General features: G+C 30.8%; 1 protein-coding gene across 4 annotated transcripts in view; it reads left to right on the top strand.

Moving 5' to 3' along the window:
* The window catches only part of LOC145303528 (dnaJ homolog subfamily C member 13-like), a 328576-nt gene that overhangs the window by 121753 nt on the left and 185349 nt on the right, over positions 1-21474 (top strand). For all 4 annotated transcript variants that reach the window (XM_080144980.1, XM_080144981.1, XM_080144982.1 and 1 more), the window contains 5 exons: positions 5808-5849; positions 8040-8186; positions 9181-9234; positions 11638-11780; positions 18963-19122. In XM_080144980.1, the coding sequence (XP_080001106.1) occupies positions 5808-5849; positions 8040-8186; positions 9181-9234; positions 11638-11780; positions 18963-19122 (546 nt within the window). The remainder of the gene's footprint in view (positions 1-5807; positions 5850-8039; positions 8187-9180; positions 9235-11637; positions 11781-18962; positions 19123-21474) is intronic.

Below are 21474 nucleotides of genomic sequence, written 5' to 3'. Positions count from 1 at the left end.
CACGTAGAGTACGATTTATGGTTGCATCTCAGAAAATAGGGGTATATTTTGGGCCAGATAGACAGGATTTACAAAATTGAAAATTAGACTGGTCCCAAAATGCACAAGTTCTGGTCGACTATGAAAATTTCCGTCTTTTACAGAAATCCAAAATCTATATGAAAAATTTTCTTCAATTTATTTCTGAGATTAATTCATATCTACTCAATTTTTTTTTTCTTTGAGGGGAGTAGTAAATACCGGCCATGAATGCTCTTTAGACATTCAATGGCTACACCCAGATTAAGTTCTCCTTTGGTGAGGAGGCAGAAAAATGCCTATTCTCAATAAAGCTATATTTAAATACCACTATAATACTTAGTTTTGTTCATGAATAGACACCCACTGTATGATACCATGTGCCAGTGTAAAAAAAATTGAAACTTGTACATCTGAATTTATAATTCATGGCTTATGGTAAATAGATACATCAAATTTGACTGCATAAGAAGAACGCAAGTTTCATGAGAATGGCTTGAAAAATAACTAAATGGTGGCAAAATTACCGAATTTCTTGAAATATTGAGGTCCATAATTTAGCCCACTTTTTCTCAGGAAAAATGTCCACGGAAAAGCCTAACTTTTGAACTACTGATGGTATTTGCATAATTCAAACGGGTTTAAGCATCTTTTACATAGCTCTTTTCATGCAAGTTGATAAAATAACAATTATTTAAAAAGAAAAAATCAACTTGTAATGCTATAAAAATCTTGTGTTCTGGTGACATTGAAGTCGCTAAACACATTTTTGATATCGCTTAGGTTTTTGAAACATTTTTCACATAGAAAATTGTCAAGAGCTTAAAAAAGTGGTAGTTATAGGCGAGAGGTCTGGAGAGTATGGCGAATGAGGCAGGTTTGTAGCCCAATTCGTTCAACTTCTGCAGAGTTGGTTTAGCAACGTGTGGTCGAAGAATTTGGCCTTTTCTGTTGACTAATGCTGGGTGTTGTCAAAGTTTCTCATGCATTTCATCTATGTGTTGACAATGCTTCTCTGCTGTAATGGTTTCGACTGCATTCAAATAACTGTAATGGATGAGATTAGTTGTAAACCACCAAACAGTCAACATGATCTTTTTTTGGTGCAGTTCTGGCTTCAGGAAGCAAGAAAAAGGTCATTCTTGTTGTGTAAAAGAAGGAAAGATGACCCTTCATAACGCTGTTTCTTTTGGTTGTCATTCAATTCGTGAGGCACCCATTTATCAAGTTTTTTTGGATTTTCAATCTCTCAAGTGGTTAGAAATCATCGTATATGTTACATCTAATTCAGAAACAAGTTGTCTAACAGTTGTGCATGGATTAGCTTTGACGAGGCTCTTAATTGATCATTGTTAACATACGATGGCCGATCACTATGCTCGTCATCATCAAGATTCGTCGCCGTCAAAATTATTTTAAAACAACTATTCTGCTGTGCATTCAGTAGTAGTTTCTGGGCCAAATGCTTCATTGATATCGCAAGGTGTTGCAACAGCATTTCAGTCCAGCTTGAATTGAAATAAGAAAATTGTGCAAATTTATCTTTTTTCTCAACTTGTATTCAGCATTCTGGAAAGAGGGCATAATTGTTTTAAAACGATTGTAATTTACACGATTAGATAGAGTGAAAAACGCTCTTTAAATTTATATATATAAGGTAAAAGTATTATAATGAAAACTTATTTGAAAATACATAATATGAAATCAAAATTATAAATCCCGCAAGAACTTTCTCATCAATCTTAATATTTTAAAATGCATTGTTCTAAAATCAAAGTATGTCATTCCACTTTGTAAAGCAAATTTGAATAAATACATTTAAAAAATTAACAATCCTTTTATTGACTTGAAGAATATTTTCAAAAAGAAGACAGAATATTTGTTTTAAAAGAATTAAATTTCTACAATTTTAAACGAAGAGACATGTTCATTTTATTTAATGACGATTTAGTTGAGGATTACCATTGTTTTTATGGAAGGAGAATGGTATTTCTTAATAGTATTGCACTGGCAGATGCTCATTTTAAAAGAAATCCTACTATTAAGGGTAAATTATGCAGATTGATGTAGAAAATATCATGGAATTTCCACATGGTACTGCTAGTAAATTATAAATTAGATTTTATTTTTGTAATCATTTTTATATTGTAAAATTAAAAAAAAAATTCAAGTAAAACATAATAAATGGTGCTTGTATAGATAAACACATAGATGCAAAAATTAAAATTATTGTAAATTGCAGTTTTATCGTATTAAGTAATTTTGAAGAGTTATCTAAAAACTGGAGATGATTTAGTCATTTTTTTTTTAAAGTGGATTACTCATGCAAAATAAAATTCATTTTTAGTTTTTAATTAAGTTTCTACTCAATAATTTTCCCTAATTTTTGGTGGGAATACTTACTTTTGCCTGATATGTAAGTATATCTAAGAGTTTTTTTTATGCAAATTTCATCTACTTTTTTACTAGTAAAAGGTACTATAAAAAGATTTTCTTTACAAAAAATAAATGAAAAAAGAATTTTTAAATAAAAATTTGAGTAGCTAAAAGAAATGTTGCCCTTTTCTATATCTATACTACTATAAATTTTTAATTTTTGTATTGATATTCATATTAAAAACCTTTTTTTTTATTATTTATTTAAGAAGAAAATACAACTTTTATGTATGGGTTGTGGAATTGCATCCATCCGCAAAAGATCTAGCTAATTTGTATATTTTTTAAACATTCATTTTAATTAATTCCCTTTTAGTATTTTCAATTTTTTTATTACACGATTATCTTTAGTTAATTGTAACATGTAATTATATTCATGCAGATAATCTACATAATTTATACTTGCGTAATAGACACAAACTTCTTTCTGTATATATTTATGTATGTGTATATATTTTTTTTTTTTAATTTTGCCTACCAAACTCCTCTGTCAGTTTTTGGTCTACAGTTATGAAACTTAATATATAGGATATTCGGACCCATGCTTAACTTTATATCTGGGTTTTAACCGAAGAAAATAAGTGCAAAAATGAAAATCAAGGAAATGGAATTTGCTAGGTGAAGGTTGAGCGATGACATTACGAATATGCATATGTAATGTAATAGCTATTGGTTCATGTTTTAATTTTTAGCCTTGCAGCAAACATGTCTTCATAGCTCAGGCATTAACGTCAAAGGAAAAAGTAAAGCATAAACTAAATGTTTTGGTTTCGATTTTCAGTGGTGATGCATTTTTTTAAAACTTTTTAAATCATTACTATATATTGGGTCCAATATAATTTTTTTTTTTTTACATAGGCATCACCACTTATCAAGGCCAAGAGGCCACTCGAAAATAAGGGTTAAAGAGGGGACAGTAGAAATTGGACAATATAGTAATCGTTAGTTATGGAAATTCGATAAATTTATTAACAAGTGGGACAGCTCATCAAGAACTTGTTTACGTTGGACTTGAAGACAACCATATTGTAGTCAGCTGGAAAGCAGGAAAACTGAAGACAATTCCACAGGCATGCAATTCTAAGAAAGAAGCTTTGTTCATGGAATCTACGTTTAGGTTTAGGCACAGATAATGAGTGGGGGGAATTATTGATAGTGTTTTCAACTAGACAAGTGTTTCTTCTGAAAGTTTGGCGAGGGAGGGGACCATAGACTCAAGCTCAGTCGAACACTTTCCATGAAAATATAATAATAAATACAAAATCTGAAGTAATCGAAATATCATATTTAAGCGTATTTTACGACCGGGCAATGTCGTGTGGCCTGTTATTATATATATATATATACACAAAATTCAATTTGGTTTCAAATTCAACTATCATTTTGAGACTTAAACATGTTTTTAAACAAGGTTACTCATTACCTCCGCTATGAAGGTGATATTTTATTTACCATTTCTTTGCTAGAAATTTTGCAACTAATTTATTTGGTTGGATTTTCAAAAAAGCTGATAAATTAAATTTGGCTCCTTAGAAGTCAATTTTCATTTATTATTTTTGTACCATGTACAATAAAATAATGTATTTCACTACAATTTATTCAAAAAATTACTTCATCCAACCCAGATAACTGTTAATATTAAACATTTTTAAATAATCACTTAAAATTATCAGCAAAGGGAACAACTTGTATTTTACATTGAAGAATATAATGGGAGTTGTCTACCTGGTATGCAAACAAATAAAAATGAAAATAACTTTATTGCATCTCTATTAATGTTAGGTAAGTACAGCTAGTTTATTATATCTATTGGATTGGGTGTGCATGCTTTGAGATGTTGATTTTTGGGATAAAGAAGTCTTTTTTAAACATGCTCGAGTCAGTAAAGATGCTTGTAATAAGGACGAACCATCTTTACTGGTTCAGGCATGTTAGGTCCTGAATATGACCTTAAACTATATCTGATGGTGAGGCCCCAGTTTGCGGGCTTTGGGGCGTGTTGAGCCACCCTTTATTTGCCATTGCTCCCAGGACCACTCTGACCAGGAATGGTAGTACCTGTTAGGGTCCCAATTATGGGTTAAATAAAAACCGACTTGAAAAAAAAAACGAATATTCTATTGAAAAATTTTTTCTTCCAAATAACTGGATTCGACATTAAATAACCTGAAAAGGGTTGATATGCCGTAAAACAAAAACAACTAACCAACAATCAGGCATGTTAAAAGAAGGGGTTTATCAGCATTTGCAGACACTTAAGACTGTACAGCAAAAAGAAAGCACCTTAAGAAAACATGGAAAGAAACCATCAAACAAGACTGTAAACAATAGCAAATGGACATGGTTGATCCATACAATTGTAATCACTGGAGACTTAGCATAAGGATAGCCAGACAGTATTGATCCTCTTGGTGAAGAGAATATAGAAAAAAAATGCTGATAGTGAGTGTGAAATCATCTGGATTGGATTTACATCTTGCAATTTTCTTCATGTTATAATTATTATTTGATAAAATAATTTGCTTTCCTTTCATTACCTTAAAAATTATGAATCTTTTTACACACACACACACACACACACACACACGAAAACCTAAATAGGTTGAATAATTCAATTTTTTATATGATGGTTTAAGGTGTTTGTTTAGACTTATAATGAAAATTTTAAGTAAAGAAAATTCAATGTAGGTAACCGTCATGAAATGAAGACGGCATATTCCAAAAATCTCATAATTTGATTGAGTATTTATTTATTTTTTTTAAGAAAATCAAATTTTATTACTTGCTCAATGTGATAGAAACCAGTCACCATATTTGATTAAATTCAAAATTGATCCCAACAACAGCCTCTCCAGAAAACTGCTTATAAATGCCTGCTAAAAATACTTAATCATTAAAAATTTTTTAAATTGATTTTCTTAAATAATAATAAAAAAAAAAATACTTGATCAATTTTTGTAATTTTTGGAATATAACATCTTCATGCCATGACAAGTAGATACACAATAAAGGTTTTTCTTTATTTTTGTTTTTCTAAATAAGTGCAACTCTAAATAAGCACCTGGTTTAATATTTTGAAACTCACAAGTTAATGAGAAAGTATAATTAATACATAGCATGTTATTTTATTGTAATGTAAACTAATTGATTTAAATTTAGTATTTGTTGTAGAGAAATTTAAAATTTGTAGAAAGATTAAAAGTTGATTAAAAGGTTGAGCTTTTTATATGGAAATTAGAGATCTGTGTTCTTGTATTCAAAAAGAAAATGACTTAATATTTTATGTTTTGAAAAAGTATATATATATATTTTGATCTGATTATTTGTTTTGAATATCTTATTTTTATTTTTAGCGATACCGTAATCTGTTTGCAGAACAAAATACAAACACAAAGGTAAGATTCCTTGTTGCTGTCAAAATCTTAACTTTTGGCATAAACTAATAGATAAAAGCGTTTGTAGAATAATTATGATTGATTGAGTTTAATCACCATTTTTGATTATCAAGCCTGAGCAAATGCAAAATAAATAGAATTTAGTAACAAATTTTGTTTGTTAAAATATTGATAAATTACTTTTTTATTCTATGGAAATCCCTCCAGACAAGACATGAAGCCATTTGATGTAGGGAGCTTAAAAAAAATAGTACTTTAAGACCAAGAACTTGCCAACTATAAGAATTGGATGGAGTAGATTTTGACCCACAAAATAGCAATTCGTCTCCCTTTGTTAGAAACATCACTCCTGGAACAGCTCGATTGTGACTAAAATTAAAATCCTTATACAACCTAATATCATAAGTGCATTTTAACGATAGATATTAGGCAGCAATTAATAAATATTCTAATTTTAGTTTCTTTAGATTATTTTAAAGGAATTGTAGGTATAAGGTGAACAAAATGTACTATTTGATTAATCAGTACTTCTGCACTTTAGAGCCTGTTTTTCCATGATCTCACTCGTCAACGCCCGGCAGACAACAGAAACCGCTAGATTATACCGTGTGAACAGAAGTCAATAAAAAAAAAAACGGACAAAAAAGAAAATAAAACAAACAACCTACCATAATAATTTAATAAATTTTACTGTTTTATTTATTATTTTTATGGCAACTGTGTTTTTCTCTTTTTAGGGTGGGGGGGGGGGCAGGGTAATAAGTTTTGTTTCTTTGAATTAGTCAACAAATATAGAGTTTGTTTTGTTTGTGTATGGAAAGTTATTTTGGTATTTTTTTTTTACAATCTACCCCAACGTAGTATACCCCCTCCCCCATTTCAAGGTTGGGGGTGTTTATTCCGAAAGCCATTCTTAACATGGGAAGCCGTTTTTAACATGGACGTGTTTATTCTGAAAGTCATTCTTAACGTGAGGTTGGGGGTGTTTATACTACGTTGAAACAGGTTGTAAAATAAAAAAGTAACAGTATTTTTTATGACCTCCTCTCCATTGGCAGCAGCCGGTTTTCCTGACAAAACGCAAGGACCATTTCTGGAGATTTGCAAATAAATTTTAGCCCAGAATTATTTATTTTTCTTTATTTTCACAAGACTTGTTGCTAAAGAAGCAAAATGACACTATTCCCTTTTTTTTTCTGTTCCTGTTAAACTCTTCCCTTTTTTTCTTCCAATTATTACCATTTACTCACTCGCGTCTCTCTTTGCTCACTTGGTATAATCTTGCAGTTTCCACCATTCGCTGGGTGTTGCAGAGTGAGACTCGTGGAAAAACAGGCTCTAAAATGCAGAAGTACCGATTATTCAATTCTCATAGAAACACATCAACAAATATCAACGATCATATGAAAATAATATTTTCTACCAGTATTTTGTTTAATTTTCGAATTTTGAGCGATTATCAAAGCTCTACTAGGTCTCTAATCAAACCATTTTTTTTCATTCTAACTCTACAGGTTTTACACTACTTTTATTTTTAAGTAAAACAAACACTTTAAAATAAGTATTATCCAGATAGGTAAAAGCGTAGCTTACTATGGTAAAGTTTATTTGTTGTACATTTCCCCCCCCCCCTATTATTGTCGTCTATTCTAATAAACGCCAGAAAGCTCTAAGGGATATTTTGTGTCTGCAGGTTCGTAACTTAGAATATTATTCTAATAAGGAACATGGTGCTATAAAACATCAGTTCATGTAGCAATGTAGTTAGATACAATGATTGCTGTTATTTAACATTGTTGCTTTTAAAATACTTCAATTTTTGGTTACAAAGATAGACAAACACTATATTATAGTACTAAGAAAAAGAATTAAATTAAGAATGCTAGTTTGATTAAATTTAAATCATTAGTGGATTTAGAAAGAGTTGTTTTGAATTACATGGCATATTACAATGCATACACCACTTCCTGTACAAAAGTGTTAAAAAATTTTATTTTCCTTATTTTGATAAAGTTCTGTGAATAAATAGAATGATATATTATTCAAAAGTGTCTTTGATTTCACTTTAGCTTCTATACTTTGCATTCGTTCAATTTTTCATTTATTTTTCCCCTTTACATTTTGTCAAATTTAATCTTTGCATATTTTTCTATATGAATTACTATAGTAGATTTTTTAAATCTTTTATAGCGATTCAATGCTTTCAAACACCATTGGTCTGAGAATCGGATCCCAGTTATTTTGGAAGCTAATCACGCTTCACTGGATCAGTTAGATCCTTCTACCAATCGCCTGTTAGCGTCTTATGACTACAAAGACATGGAAGGATTAACTCAGGTACTTATTTTTCTTTTGCATTTTAGCTTTAAAAAAAAATGTTATATCAACAACAGAGAAATTCTAATTATTAAATTGCAAAATTTTAAAATTAAAACCAAAATATTTTGTATTTGTTTGTAAGGATACAATATGTCTCTCCTTAAAATTACTGATCATTGTAAAATATGTTTGACATTTTCATTAACTAGTTAAAAAAAAAAAATAATAAATAAAAACAAAGAATTTTGCAAATTATTTGAAAATTAAGTTTTGATGTACTGTATATAACATTTATACAAAACAGATTTAAAAATAAAACAAAAAAACACTCAAAATTTTATTTGTATTTTTAAACATCCAATTGGAGTAAAGGAGGAAAAACACTTCCAAAATGTTTCTTGATTTCCCTTCATTATGACTCTTTTTTACAATATGTTAAAATTTAAAAAAAAAGGTAAATAGGAGAAAATAAAAGAATACCTCAATAGTTGATAATAATGGTATTGTGTTCAGTATTATTCAAATGTTTATCTTAATTTCTAATTTAATTTGTGATATTAAAAAAATCATATCCTACAGATCAGTGGTCCCCAATTTTTTTTTATAAATACACACTGGTTGATTTTATCACAATTTGATCATATTCTAAGATTCAATTGAATGACTTTACTAGTTTCAACTATCAGATACATTTGCTGCAAAGAAAGATCATATTCAGATAATGAAGCAGAAATAATTTATTTCTTGTGGGTCTAGTACCAATTGATTCGTGGACCAGTACCAGCCCGGGGGTTGGGGATCGTTGCTATGGATCTTTTAAATTTTCCAACCATTCAATAAATCTGATTCTATCAGTCTGTTGTCTCAATCTTCCCTTATAAACGATAAAATGTTGGAAGTATTGGTGATAGCTGAGAACATTTGTCGTAATCTATTAGCTTTTTGATTATTGTATTAAGTTTAAAATCTTTGTCTTATTTGTAGTTTAAATGTTGATTGTTTTTATTATTAGGTCTCTGATTATCCTGGTGGAGTAGCTGTGATTTACGGTGGCAATAGTCGGTTGGTAAGTACAATCATTCAACACAAAATGGCAATTCTCTAATTATAGTCTTTTTCTTTCTTCTTCACTGCTCCTCTTCATACTAATCAGGCACTAATTTCTCTCACAATAAGCTGTTTAGTATTAGGTTAACAAAAAAGTTCTTGTGGAATTTTTAATTTTGATTTCAAAAGATGTATTTTCAAATAAGTTTTCATTATAATACCTTTACTTTATATATAATTTTAATGAGCGTTTTTCACTCTGTCTAATCATTTAAATTACAAGTGTTTTCAACAGATATGTCTTATTTTTAGAATGTTGAATACAAGTTTTGTGACAGATGATGAAAATAATGGTTGGCCGTCGGATGTTAACAATGATCAATTAAGAGCCGTAGTTGAAGCTAATCCATGCACAACTGTTAGAGAACTTCCTTCTGAATTAGACGTAATGTATACGGCGATTTCTGACCACTTGAGAGAGATTGGAAAGACCAAAGAACTTGATAAATAGGTGCCTCACGAATTGAACAACAACTAAAAGAAACACTGTTATAAAGTGTCATCTTCCCGTTTATGCAACAAGAAAAATCCATTTTTTGATCGGGTTGTGACTCGCAATGAAAACAACCGACGATGCTCAACTCAGTAGTTAGACGCCAATGAAACTCCATGACATTTCCCAAAAACAGAGTTGCACCAAAGGAAGGTTATGTTGACTGTTTGGTGGTCTCCTACATTAGTTTGTTGAATGCAGGCAAAACCATTACATCAGTGAAATACTGTCAACAAAGAGATGGAATGCATCAGAAACTGCAATAACAAAACTCAGCATTAGTGAACAGACGACAATGTTCGACTACACATTGCTAAACCGACCCTGCAGAACTTAAACAGAAAAACTCTGTCTCATCCCTATACTCTTCAGCCCTCTCACTTACCGACTACCACTTTTTCAAGCATCTTGACAACTTTAAACGATATTAAAAACACCTTCAGCAACTTCATCACCACCAGAACGCAAGATTTTTACGTTACTGACAAAAGTCCACTTGTTTTGCGTTGGCAAAAGTGTTTATTCTAATGGTGCTTATTTCGATGGATAAAGATATGTTTAAAAATTTCTGAATTTAAAAGTTAAAAACCACAAAAACTTATCAACCTGTTTATTATAATACAATTAAACCCAGTATTCTTTTCTCTTTTCTGTTAGAGTACCACTGTCATTCCATGAAAATGCAATTTTATGTTAGAAAAATTTACTTGCAAACCCACTCTTTGATATGATTTAGTAATCTCACTGTAAGTTCTTCATATCTATCTATCTATCTATCTATATATATATATATATATATATATATAAAGACGTTATAATTGAATAAGTTGATATGAGAACTCAGTGTAATAGTGTAGTATAGACATAAAGAAAAATCAGTGCTTATATAATCTTTTAAAGCGATGGATTTCAGGCAAAAACACTATTACATTGTGATGGCAAAATTAGTATAAATTCCAAAAATTACGAAATATCATCAAGTAGAAAATCAATTATGGGTAAAAACAGAATTTATCAAATTATCAAGTTTTATCATATGTTTTAATGTGGAATCAAGTCAGTGTTAGAAACAAGGGAGATAACCCTTAACTTAAATTGACAAATTAAGGGTCTGTCGATTTTAAACCAACACATTTATGGTATAATCACGTTGACACTTCGGTTCTCATCAAATCACTGAAGTTAAGCAACATTGCGCCTGGTCATTACTAAAATGGGTGACCAATTTGGGAATTCCAGGCGCTGTATGTAGGAAGACGACACCTCCCTGCAAGAGTTGTAAAAACCTAACATCATCTCCGCTAACGGGGATATACATGCAACTGGGGACTGCTTGTGAATTTCATACTCCCTGAAACTTCTTCCTTTGGAGAAAACCAGTTAAACTCGAATAGGGTTAGTGCCAGCACCTTTCAGAGCATAATTGTGGCTGATTTTTGTTAAAAAATACATCTAGTACATCAACTAGTGGATCATTTTTCATAATTTTTGGAATTTGTACTAATTTTTCCATGATACGTAATAATGTTTTCATCTGAAATGTGTTTAAAAGATCATTGATGTAAACAAGCACTGAAAAAAAAATGTATAGGATGTACCCATGATGAAACAAAAATATCATATCCCAGAAATTGATGAAATAGTTTTATCTTTTAAATAAGAAAATAAGATTTTTATGAGTATCAACGTGTGATGTATTTTCACCCTCTCTTCAGACAACAACCGAAACCGAAGTCCATCAGTTCTGATTAGCGTGATTTTTTTTTTTTTCTAATCAACACATTCAAATGATTTTTAATGCAAGTGTTAAAAAAGAATGTGTATAAACAATGAAATAAAAACCTCAGTGTGAAATGTTTTTATTTTCAGCATTTGTTTGCATTGGACCAGAAGGATCAGCTCATTAAAAGTGTGATGGAGGCTGCAGCTAATTATATTGGGATTTCTGTTAAACATAGAAAAGATCCAATTACATTTGAACAGTTTCTTACACACAGAATGGGCAAATTCAGGTAAGATCTTTTTTCTTTTTATGACAAATTATTTTCTAAATTGAAAAAGTAAGTATATAAATATTGAAATAGAAAATTATTTTTCTTCATTTTTTCTTTTTCTTTATTTTTTCTCTTTCCCGTTTTTGTCTCTTTCCTCTTTTTGTCTCTTTCCCCTTTTTCTTTTACCTGCCTTCTTTTCTTTTTAAGTTTTGCTTTTTTTCTATTTCCATTTCCTCAATTTTTTCATCATTATACACTGATTAATTGTATAAATTCATATATAAATTATATATTAGAAGAATATTTGTCCTAAACTCAAGTGCCCCAAAAGGACAATTTGCACCACATTTATGTCCCCTTATAAAGATTAAAATCCCAAACCTTAAAATACTAACCTTATGTCTAGAATCCTCATGCTTATGTTAATCAAAATCTATCGCATAATTTTGATTCTATGAAAATGTCTAAAATATAAGACATAAGCTTAAAGGATCTCAAGAAATTGGAATTCAGGAAATCTTGCATAATTGGTATATAATGACTATTGGATGAGGCAAATTCAAGTTAAATCTTAAATATCTGAATAAATGTGTCTGTATGGTGGCCCATAAAATCCCTTTAAAATATGCCAATGAAACAAAAAATTGGAGAACATCTATTAATTGATGTCTATTATTATTAAATAATAAAAAAGAAAAAATGAAAACATCTAACTATTCATGAAGGGCTTCCAGTCTCTTTACTTTTGTTTGCATTAAAGAAAATGAAACTAAATAGAGCTTGCATATTAATCACTTACATTTAGCAGCTATGTTCCAAAATTCATAATGATTGATTATTTTAAGTGAATTCTGTACATACAAAAGTATCTAATATATGAAAATTCAAACATTAATGGTTTTAAGAACAAAACAATTGCAGAATTTTTTAATAAATAAACATGTTTATTTATTAAAATTAAATTTGATATTTCGATTCATAACAGCATCTTCTTCAGAAAAAATTTTTTTTTTCTTCTTTTTCTTTTTACGTACTATGATGATGATGTCACTTAGCACATTTTACTTCTGGTGTTGTCGAAATGTAGAGTTCAAAAACTTTGAGCTCTACACTTCGACAACACCAGAAGTAAGACGTAACTAGCTAAGCGGCATCACCATCGTACATAAAGAGAAAAAAGCAAAAAAACTTGTTTTCCTGAAGAAGATTATGTTGTGAATCGAAATATCAAATTTAATTTTAATAAATAAACAGGTTTATTTATTAAAAAATTCTGCACATGTTTGGTTATTAAAACCATTAAATTTGAATTTTCATTTCATATTAACATATTCCATATTTAGCTTTAAACAGTAGCTTTCTTTTTATTATAAATTAATGTATATATTTTATTTAAGTATTTCAGCAGTGCTTAATAAATGAGTATTGCTTAGTCTTAGTAGTATAAAAATATACCTATGACAAGTATATTACACAGGAATGTTTGTGCTTCATCCTTGAAAGAAATCATCAGGCAAAATATATATATAATATATATGTTAAGTGTTGAGACATTATGTTGAACAAAGATGGCGGCAGTAAATCAAATCAGTGAAGAATCAATGCAGTCATAATTTTGAGTGTTGAGTAATTCTTAGTAACAAAGATGGCGGCGAAGAATCCCGATCTTCAGTCATTTCAAGACAGAGGCCGACGATGAACTGATTAAATCCAAAAGTCAACATTTTTTATAACTATTGAAGCTTCTGGTTGGTTGATTGTTTACTGTTGTTATAAAACCAATCGTCGAAATCATTGGAGTCATACCCTCATTAGTAGTCAAAACATTTTAACAATACATATGACAGCATTAATAAGATAAAGATTATAAAAATAAAGGTGATCTAGTATGTTTACCAATGCAAGCAAGTTCCAATTTTGAAACTTGGAAGTAAACGGTGTTACTTAATCTGGAGAACCTAACAAAAATGTAGGTCAACACAGAAGACTATCCGGAAACTGATTTTATTTATTTTTTTAATAATTGTTTATCTACATATGCTTTTTTTTTTTATAAAATGTTTATTTATAGAAAACTTTTGCGGAAATAATTAATACTGAAAGTAAAATATTTTTTTAAATATAATAAATTCAAATAAATGGTAAAGAAAATGAATGAATGTTTACTTGATATAATTTTTTCAAAAATATAAATTTTTCATGTATAATGAAATAAACATAATGAAAAGAAAGTATGTATTTGTCTAAATATAATTAAATTAATCGTAACAGATTAAGTAAAGGAGTGTAATAATATTAGCGGGATCTTCAGATTAAATAATACCATTTACTTTCGATGAGTTTCAAAACCGAAAGGTGGTTGGATAAGTAAATACGCAAGATTGCCAAAATAAACTTGAAGAGACAGTTAAATATTATCTGCCATACAATTTGATTTTATACGTGTGACTGGGGATTGCTTGTAAATTTAATATTCCCTTGACACTTCCTTCTTTAGAGGAAATCAGTTGGATGCACGTAAGGTGAATGTTGTGAAAAATAAAAACAATAATAAATAAGCTTCTTATTTAGAATTCACATATTTAATATATATATATATATTATAAGGTAAAATTAAAAGCCAAGAACAATGCGAGATTTTTTTTTTTATATAGAGTAAAATTAAATGCAAACAAAAGAAATAAAGTTCTTTTTTTTGTTGTTTGTTTTTTCTTTTTCACACAAATTTTAACTCTAAACAACAGTAATTTTTTTTTTCTGTTGTATTCAATGGTGATATAAATCTCAATATATTTCAGACTTATTAGTCCATTTTCAAGAGAAGACAGCGGAAGAGTGTTCAAAATTACTGTTGTTTAGAGTTAAAATTTGTGTGAAAAAGAAAAAACAAACAACAAAAAAAAGAACTATTTCTTTTGTTTGCATTTAATTTTACTCTATATAAAAAAAAAAAAATCTCGCATTGTTCTTGGCTTTTAATTTTACCTTATAATTTTCTTCAACAATGCTTCAAGCAAACTACAACCTACTTATATCCCTCAGTCTCAGCCAGACAGAGTTTGCACTCATGAAGAGCATCTTCAAAACTACGGAAAAACGCGCTAGTCAACTGCCAAATCTACTTTTTGAAAAAATGCCGTAAAAACAAAATTATTCCTAACACAATCAGGAACATAAATCTGCCAACATGTTTCCGTTTTCTACACACTTCACGACAATTTATATATGACTATTGCTTCAAAATAATCATTAAGCAACACCACCGGACTCTACATGGCCATATTAATTCAGTCAAGAACCTCCGGAATTCACTCACTTCATCTACCCCTAACGGTCATTCGCTAAACAACATCCAATCTCTGATCGACCGCGCATACCATTCCAGCTTCAACAATGAACAGAAACGTCTCATACGCAAATTTACTTGGCTTAAACAGAAAACTAATAAACCGGTCTACAACAGACACATACATAATTCACAGGATTCTTCCACCGACAAGTCCCTTAAAGATCATCTTCTCGTAACTGACCTCACTAACTCTCTTTCCACAACTGAAACGGATCTCCTTTCACTTGGCCCTAAGTTTATCACCACAATGAAACTGACGGATAAAGCTAAACTCAACATAGAAACGCAGTTCTGCAGAACTGCTTACCACCTTAAATGGCTGCACGCTTTTGCCCCGCACGATAACAAGGACACCCCCCTCAACCTCTCAGGTAATCACAACACCTCTTTTCCTGTTTTTCAGCTTGATCACCCTTTATACCCACCTCCTAATAATATTCCACTAGATCTAAAACTTTCAAGGTTAAAGCATAAAATCCTCAGAATACTTGAACGCGAACAACACCATATTACCCCCAATCTTACCAGGAACCAATACCTCACCCTTAAATCCCTTAAAGACAAAGATTTAGTTTACTTACCCTCTGATAAGGGCAGAGAATTTTGCGTTATATCACAGGAATCTTATAACAACCTTGCTATAGAGCATCTTTCCAATACCGACCTTTACACCCAGCACATAATATCACTGCTGCTCGTATTGAGAACAACATTAACAAGACATGGTCTCAAATTTGTTTTAAAAGAAATCTCCCAAAACAACACAGACTAAATTTTATTACTAAATACAGCAAATTACCTACCTTTTATCACCTTATTAAAACCCACAAAAATAGCACACACACACAGATCAGACCCATTGTTTCAAGCGTTAACGGTCCCCTTTATAAAATCTCTTGGTTAATATCCCGCCTACTTAAACCTCTACTCTCTACCTTCCCAGCCCATGTTAGTAGTTCCAACCAAGTAATTAACAGACTCAACGATCTACCACACCATCTACTCAAACTATACAGATACCCATTTAGCCTAGACGTCGTTTCTTTATACACCTCCATTCCTGCACATCCAGCCATTAATCTCATGGCAGACATTATAGCATCTAAAAACCCACAATGCTTCGGAATTACTCCAGGAGATCTCTTACAACTCCTCCGTATTATAGTAGACAACACTTACTTTACTTTCCTACAAAACACGTTCAAACAAGTATCTGGACTACCCATGGGCTCCAGTCTATCCGGTATTCTTGCCATTGCTTATATGGACAAACTCGAAAGACACACCCTTAGTACCTGCTATTCTTATCTCCTTTTTACTAGATATATCGATGACATTTTAATTATCACATACTCCCGCGAAGAAGCTATTAACATTTTCCACAAATTCAATAACGCCGACCCAAACTTAAAATTTACTATAGAACACCCAGACTCTTCGGAATCCCTTTCTCTACTTGATTTTAAAATACAAATAAAAAAAAATGGTGCCATATGCACTGAATTCTACAGAAAACCCGCCAGCAAACGCCTCTTCGTACATTTCAAATCTGCGCTACCTCTCAAGGACAAACTAAACTACGCACATGCCGAAATCTCACGCATACAAGACAAATGCACTAACATCTCCGACAAACATACACACACTAACAATTTCCTACAGACCCTCTCACTAAACGACTACCCTAATACGATCCTATCCTCACTTAAAAAGAAAAAACGCAACACCCGACCCTTCTCTAACAATTGTTTTCTAAAACTACCCTTCCTCAGTGACAAAATCTCATCTTCAATCCGAAAAGCCATCCGCAGCGAGGGGCTCAACATTCAACTCATCCACACTGGATCTACTTTAAGACAACAGCTCAACCGAAAACATCCATCGCATACACCTTCCCCTTGTTCACTCTCTAATTGCCCAATATCACACACAGGTTTATGCTTTAAGAACCACGTTGTTTACGACCTACAATGCGCTAAATGCAGTGCTTCTTATATCGGAAGCACTACCAGATTGCTTCATCACCGCATTAAAGAGCACTTAAACACTACTGCTTCGTCGTTCTATAAACATATTCGCACTTGCATTAATTCAGAACCAGATTTTCACATCAACATTCTTGCTTCTTCAAGAAACGTAGGTCAACTTCGTATCCTCGAATCTTTAATTATTTCAAAAAATACTCCCACACTAAACAATAGACTGGAATTGAGCTCCGCTTTTATAATATAAGTTTAAAACATAAGAAAAACAATAATTAAAAAAAAAAAAAAACCTTGCTTGAATAGTCATCTCCCTTGATTCACAAACGCAACAAGTATTTCAAACATCAACTGATTTATTTTAACGTTCTCCTAACGTCATTTTTTGTTCTATATTTCGCGGTATCACGTGGCAAACTCTGCGGCTACTTTTCCAATTTTGAACACTCTTCCGCTGTCTTCTCTTGAAAATGGACTAATAAGTCTGAAATATATTGAGATTTATATCACCATTGAATACAACAGAAAAAAAAAATTACTGTTGTTTAGAGTTAAAATTTGTGTGAAAAAGAAAAAACAAACAACAAAAAAAAGAACTTTATTTCTTTTGTTTGCATTTAATTTTACTCTATATAAAAAAAAAAATCTCGCATTGTTCTTGGCTTTTAATTTTACCTTATAATTTTCTTCAACAATGCTTCAAGCAAACTACAACCTACTTATATATATATATATATACACACAAATTTTTATGCTGTATGTATACGTCATGAAATGAAGGTGTTATATATCAAAAATGTCAATTGATTAAAAAAAAAATCAAATTTTATGAGGAGGCAAGGAGAGAGCTGAGAGCGGTTATATTTTTTTTTCAAGAATGTATTAAAATTCAAAGGCCAACAACTCCACTTAACTATCGAGATTTATGGACTGTGATTTTACTATTTAATATTAATCGCTAAAAATTGTAAAATTTTTCATATTGAAAAAAAAATATTTGATCAATTTATGATTTTTGGAATATGAGGTTTTGTTCTCTGACAAATATGTACATCATAAAAATTTCTGTATTTTTGTTTCTTAACAATAAGTATAATTCTAATTATGCACCAAGAATAATAATTTGATCACTTTGATTTAAAGCAGGGGTTTCCAAAGTTTTCGAACCGAGGGCCATATTGCTATTTCTTAGGATTACACAGGCCAAAATTAAAAAAAAAAAAAAGGACCAAGTAACAGTGGATGAATAGCTATAATATGTTAATAATAATGTTAGGTCATTTGTTTCCCAAGTCTGAATCTGTGCAGAATTTTCTGTTGAAAAATTAACATTAAAAAATCCTTTCAACTCTATCATTATTTGTTAATATTTTAATTCAGTTAATATAGAAGCATGAGATTGGTGCATTTCGTGTGGGAGGAGGATAGAATCTGTCACAAATGTACTATTGCAGTGGTTTATCAACTTCATTAAATAAACCCCAAACTTTAAAAAAAAAAAAATGAAATAAAATAAAAATTGGTCTCTGATGCAATGTGCAGACGACAAGTAAAAACATAGGGCAATAGTAGAGGCTGAAGATGAAGAAGATGCAGCATACCCATACAAGAGGATGTGTTTAATCTCCTTTTGTGGATTAGTTTAACTTTTCTTTTTATCTGTTTTTCTGAAAAAAAAACAAAAACAAACCATCACACTATTTTCACACCTCTAAAAAAATATATATTTTTTACATTTTCCGTAAGAACTCTGTGGGTCAGATTAAAGACCTTGGGTGGGCCGTACTTTGGAAATCCCTGATCTAAAGCATTCTGATTTCATTTGAATATTTTGTAAATCAAAACATTTTTTTTTTATTTTTTTTACAGCACTGATGAAGCTTTAACTTCCTACTCAGAATTTGTGGTACAGAAAATTACTCCTCGCCATACTGACTGTGTGCGTAGGATATTGTGTCTCACTGAGACATGTCTTGTTGAAAGGGACCCAGCCACTTACAATGTAGTTACCTGTAAGCCTCTCTGTGATGTAAGTTTCAACCTTTCATTTAATATGTCATCTATCAAACCAGTGTTCTCTCTTTTTTGTCTCACAACAAAACTTACTGTCACTTGGATGTAAAGGCTACTATTTGTGATTGTGTTTAGCAGGGGACTTAGTGGCTGTTCACATTACATTTAAATTTCTTCATGTTTGTACAGTCATCAAAACAGGAAACAGGGAGGGAATTCCAAATTCCAGTTGTCCCAGGGAAGAAACTATTTGAGTAGAAGGCTTTCCAGCATCTAGGGACCTCAACAAAGAAGGGGTGGGATTTTGCTGCTTGTCGGGTTTATCAGAAGTATATACGCCAAGGGGACACGAGTGAAGTGAGTTCATCAAAGCACATTTCATTAAAGTACTTGTGAAACATTTCATTAAAGTACTTGTGAAACATTTCATTAAAGTACTTGTGAAACATTTCAATAAAGCACTTGTGAAACATTTCAATAAAGCACTTGTGAAACATTTCAATAAAGCACTTGTGAAACATTTCAATAAAGTACTTGTGAAACATTTCATTAAAGTACTTGTGAAACATTTCATTAAAGTACTTGTGAAACATTTCATTAAAGTACTTGTGAAACATTTCATTAAAGTACTTGTGAAACATTTCAATAAAGTACTTGTGAAACATTTCATTAAAGTACTTGTGAAACATTTCATTAAAGTACTTGTGAAACATTTCATTAAAGTACTTGTGAAACATTTCATTAAAGTACTTGTGAAACATTTCATTAAAGTACTTGTGAAACATTTCATTAAAGTACTTGTGAAACATTTCATTAAAGTACTTGTGAAACATTTCATTAAAGTACTTGTGAAACATTTCAATAAAGTACTTGTGAAACGTTTCAATAAAGTACTTGTGAAACGTTTCAATAAAGTACTTGTGAAACGTTTCATTAAAATACTTGTGAAACGTTTCATTAAAGTACTTGTGAAACGTTTCATTAAAGTACTTGTGAAACATTTCAATAAAGTACTTGTGAAACATTTCAATAAAGTACTTGTGAAACATTTCAATAAAGTACTTGTGAAACAGGCACGGGGATGCAACGTTGCAAAAGAAGTGTTGAAAAACACTTTCATTGTTTAGATACAAGTTGCTTAAAAGTGATAGAACTATTTTACGAAACAAAAACCGTTTAAGAACAATTTTAAGTAGCACTACACCACTCATAACCCATTCAGTATTTGTTATATATATTAAACTAGTGGAATGCCCACCCCAGGATGGATATAAGCAATTTTTTTCTTTGAGAAAAGCGTATAGTATATTTTCGGTAGAACACCAATAAGTGGTAATGTTTACCAAACAAAAAATAATTTGCCCATGCTTGAAAAACACTTTCATTGTTCAGACACAAGTTGCTTAGAATATATTCTACAATTCTTAAGTTCAGTAGTTTATGATTTTACATATTATTGCCACTCACATGCATTCACCGATCCTTATTAAAGATATATTAATATAACTCAAAATCTTATGTAGACGAATTCTTTTCTCTATTCAAGTTTTTGTATATAACTCCTTTTAAGTTTTTTGGGAAAGAGTTTGGATGGAGTATCCTTTAAGTAGTAAAGTTAAAAAAAAAAAAAATGTTTAAGTGACTGTTGTGGGAGACAAATCACCCCTATTTGAGAACTAAGACTCAATGAGTCCTATGAATATCACTGGTTTCAGAGACTAGATGGTAGTGTTGGGTCGATTAATCGGGAATTGGACAAATCAGAAAATTTTGGGGTATTGGAATCGGAAAAATTTGTGTCTATTTTCCGATGCTAACAACGATTCTTTTAATTGGCTTTTTTTTTATTTGATTTTCTTTAAAGAAAAATATTCTACTGCTGATAGTAATGCGAATATAGTGAATATCTGTTGATTTTTAACTTATTAGTAAAACTAAAATTGATAGATCATCCCTCGCAAGTGTATCCTTACGTTTAAGAAAATATCTGCACATTTAACATGTTTTTTGGTAATCGTGAAAAATAACGACTATATAATTAAATATGTAGAGATTTAGAAAGAATTGGAATCAGGAATTTAATATAGAATTGGTAATTGTATTGGAATCGGTAAAAATACTGGAATCATCCCATCCTTACTTTATGGAGACATTCATACCATGTTTAACTGAATGCTACGAACACATTCCTCTCATGCCACTTTAGTGGCTCCTGTATTCTTTATGATAAATACATATTGTATTCATACACTTTACACTACTTGTGGTTTCTTTCATTTGTGACCCCTAGCACAGGTCTACAACAGTTACTTACCGTGTTGTTGAGAATATATGTTCTGAATGAAGTACAGAATAAGAACCCCCGCTG

This window comes from Euprymna scolopes, chromosome 19, assembly GCF_053919585.1.
Source record: "Euprymna scolopes isolate OS-2025 chromosome 19, ASM5391958v1, whole genome shotgun sequence".
Lineage (NCBI taxonomy): Eukaryota > Metazoa > Mollusca > Cephalopoda > Sepiida > Sepiolidae > Euprymna > Euprymna scolopes.
Note: the sequence above shows the minus strand (reverse complement) of the source record. Positions and strands in the feature narration are given on the sequence as shown.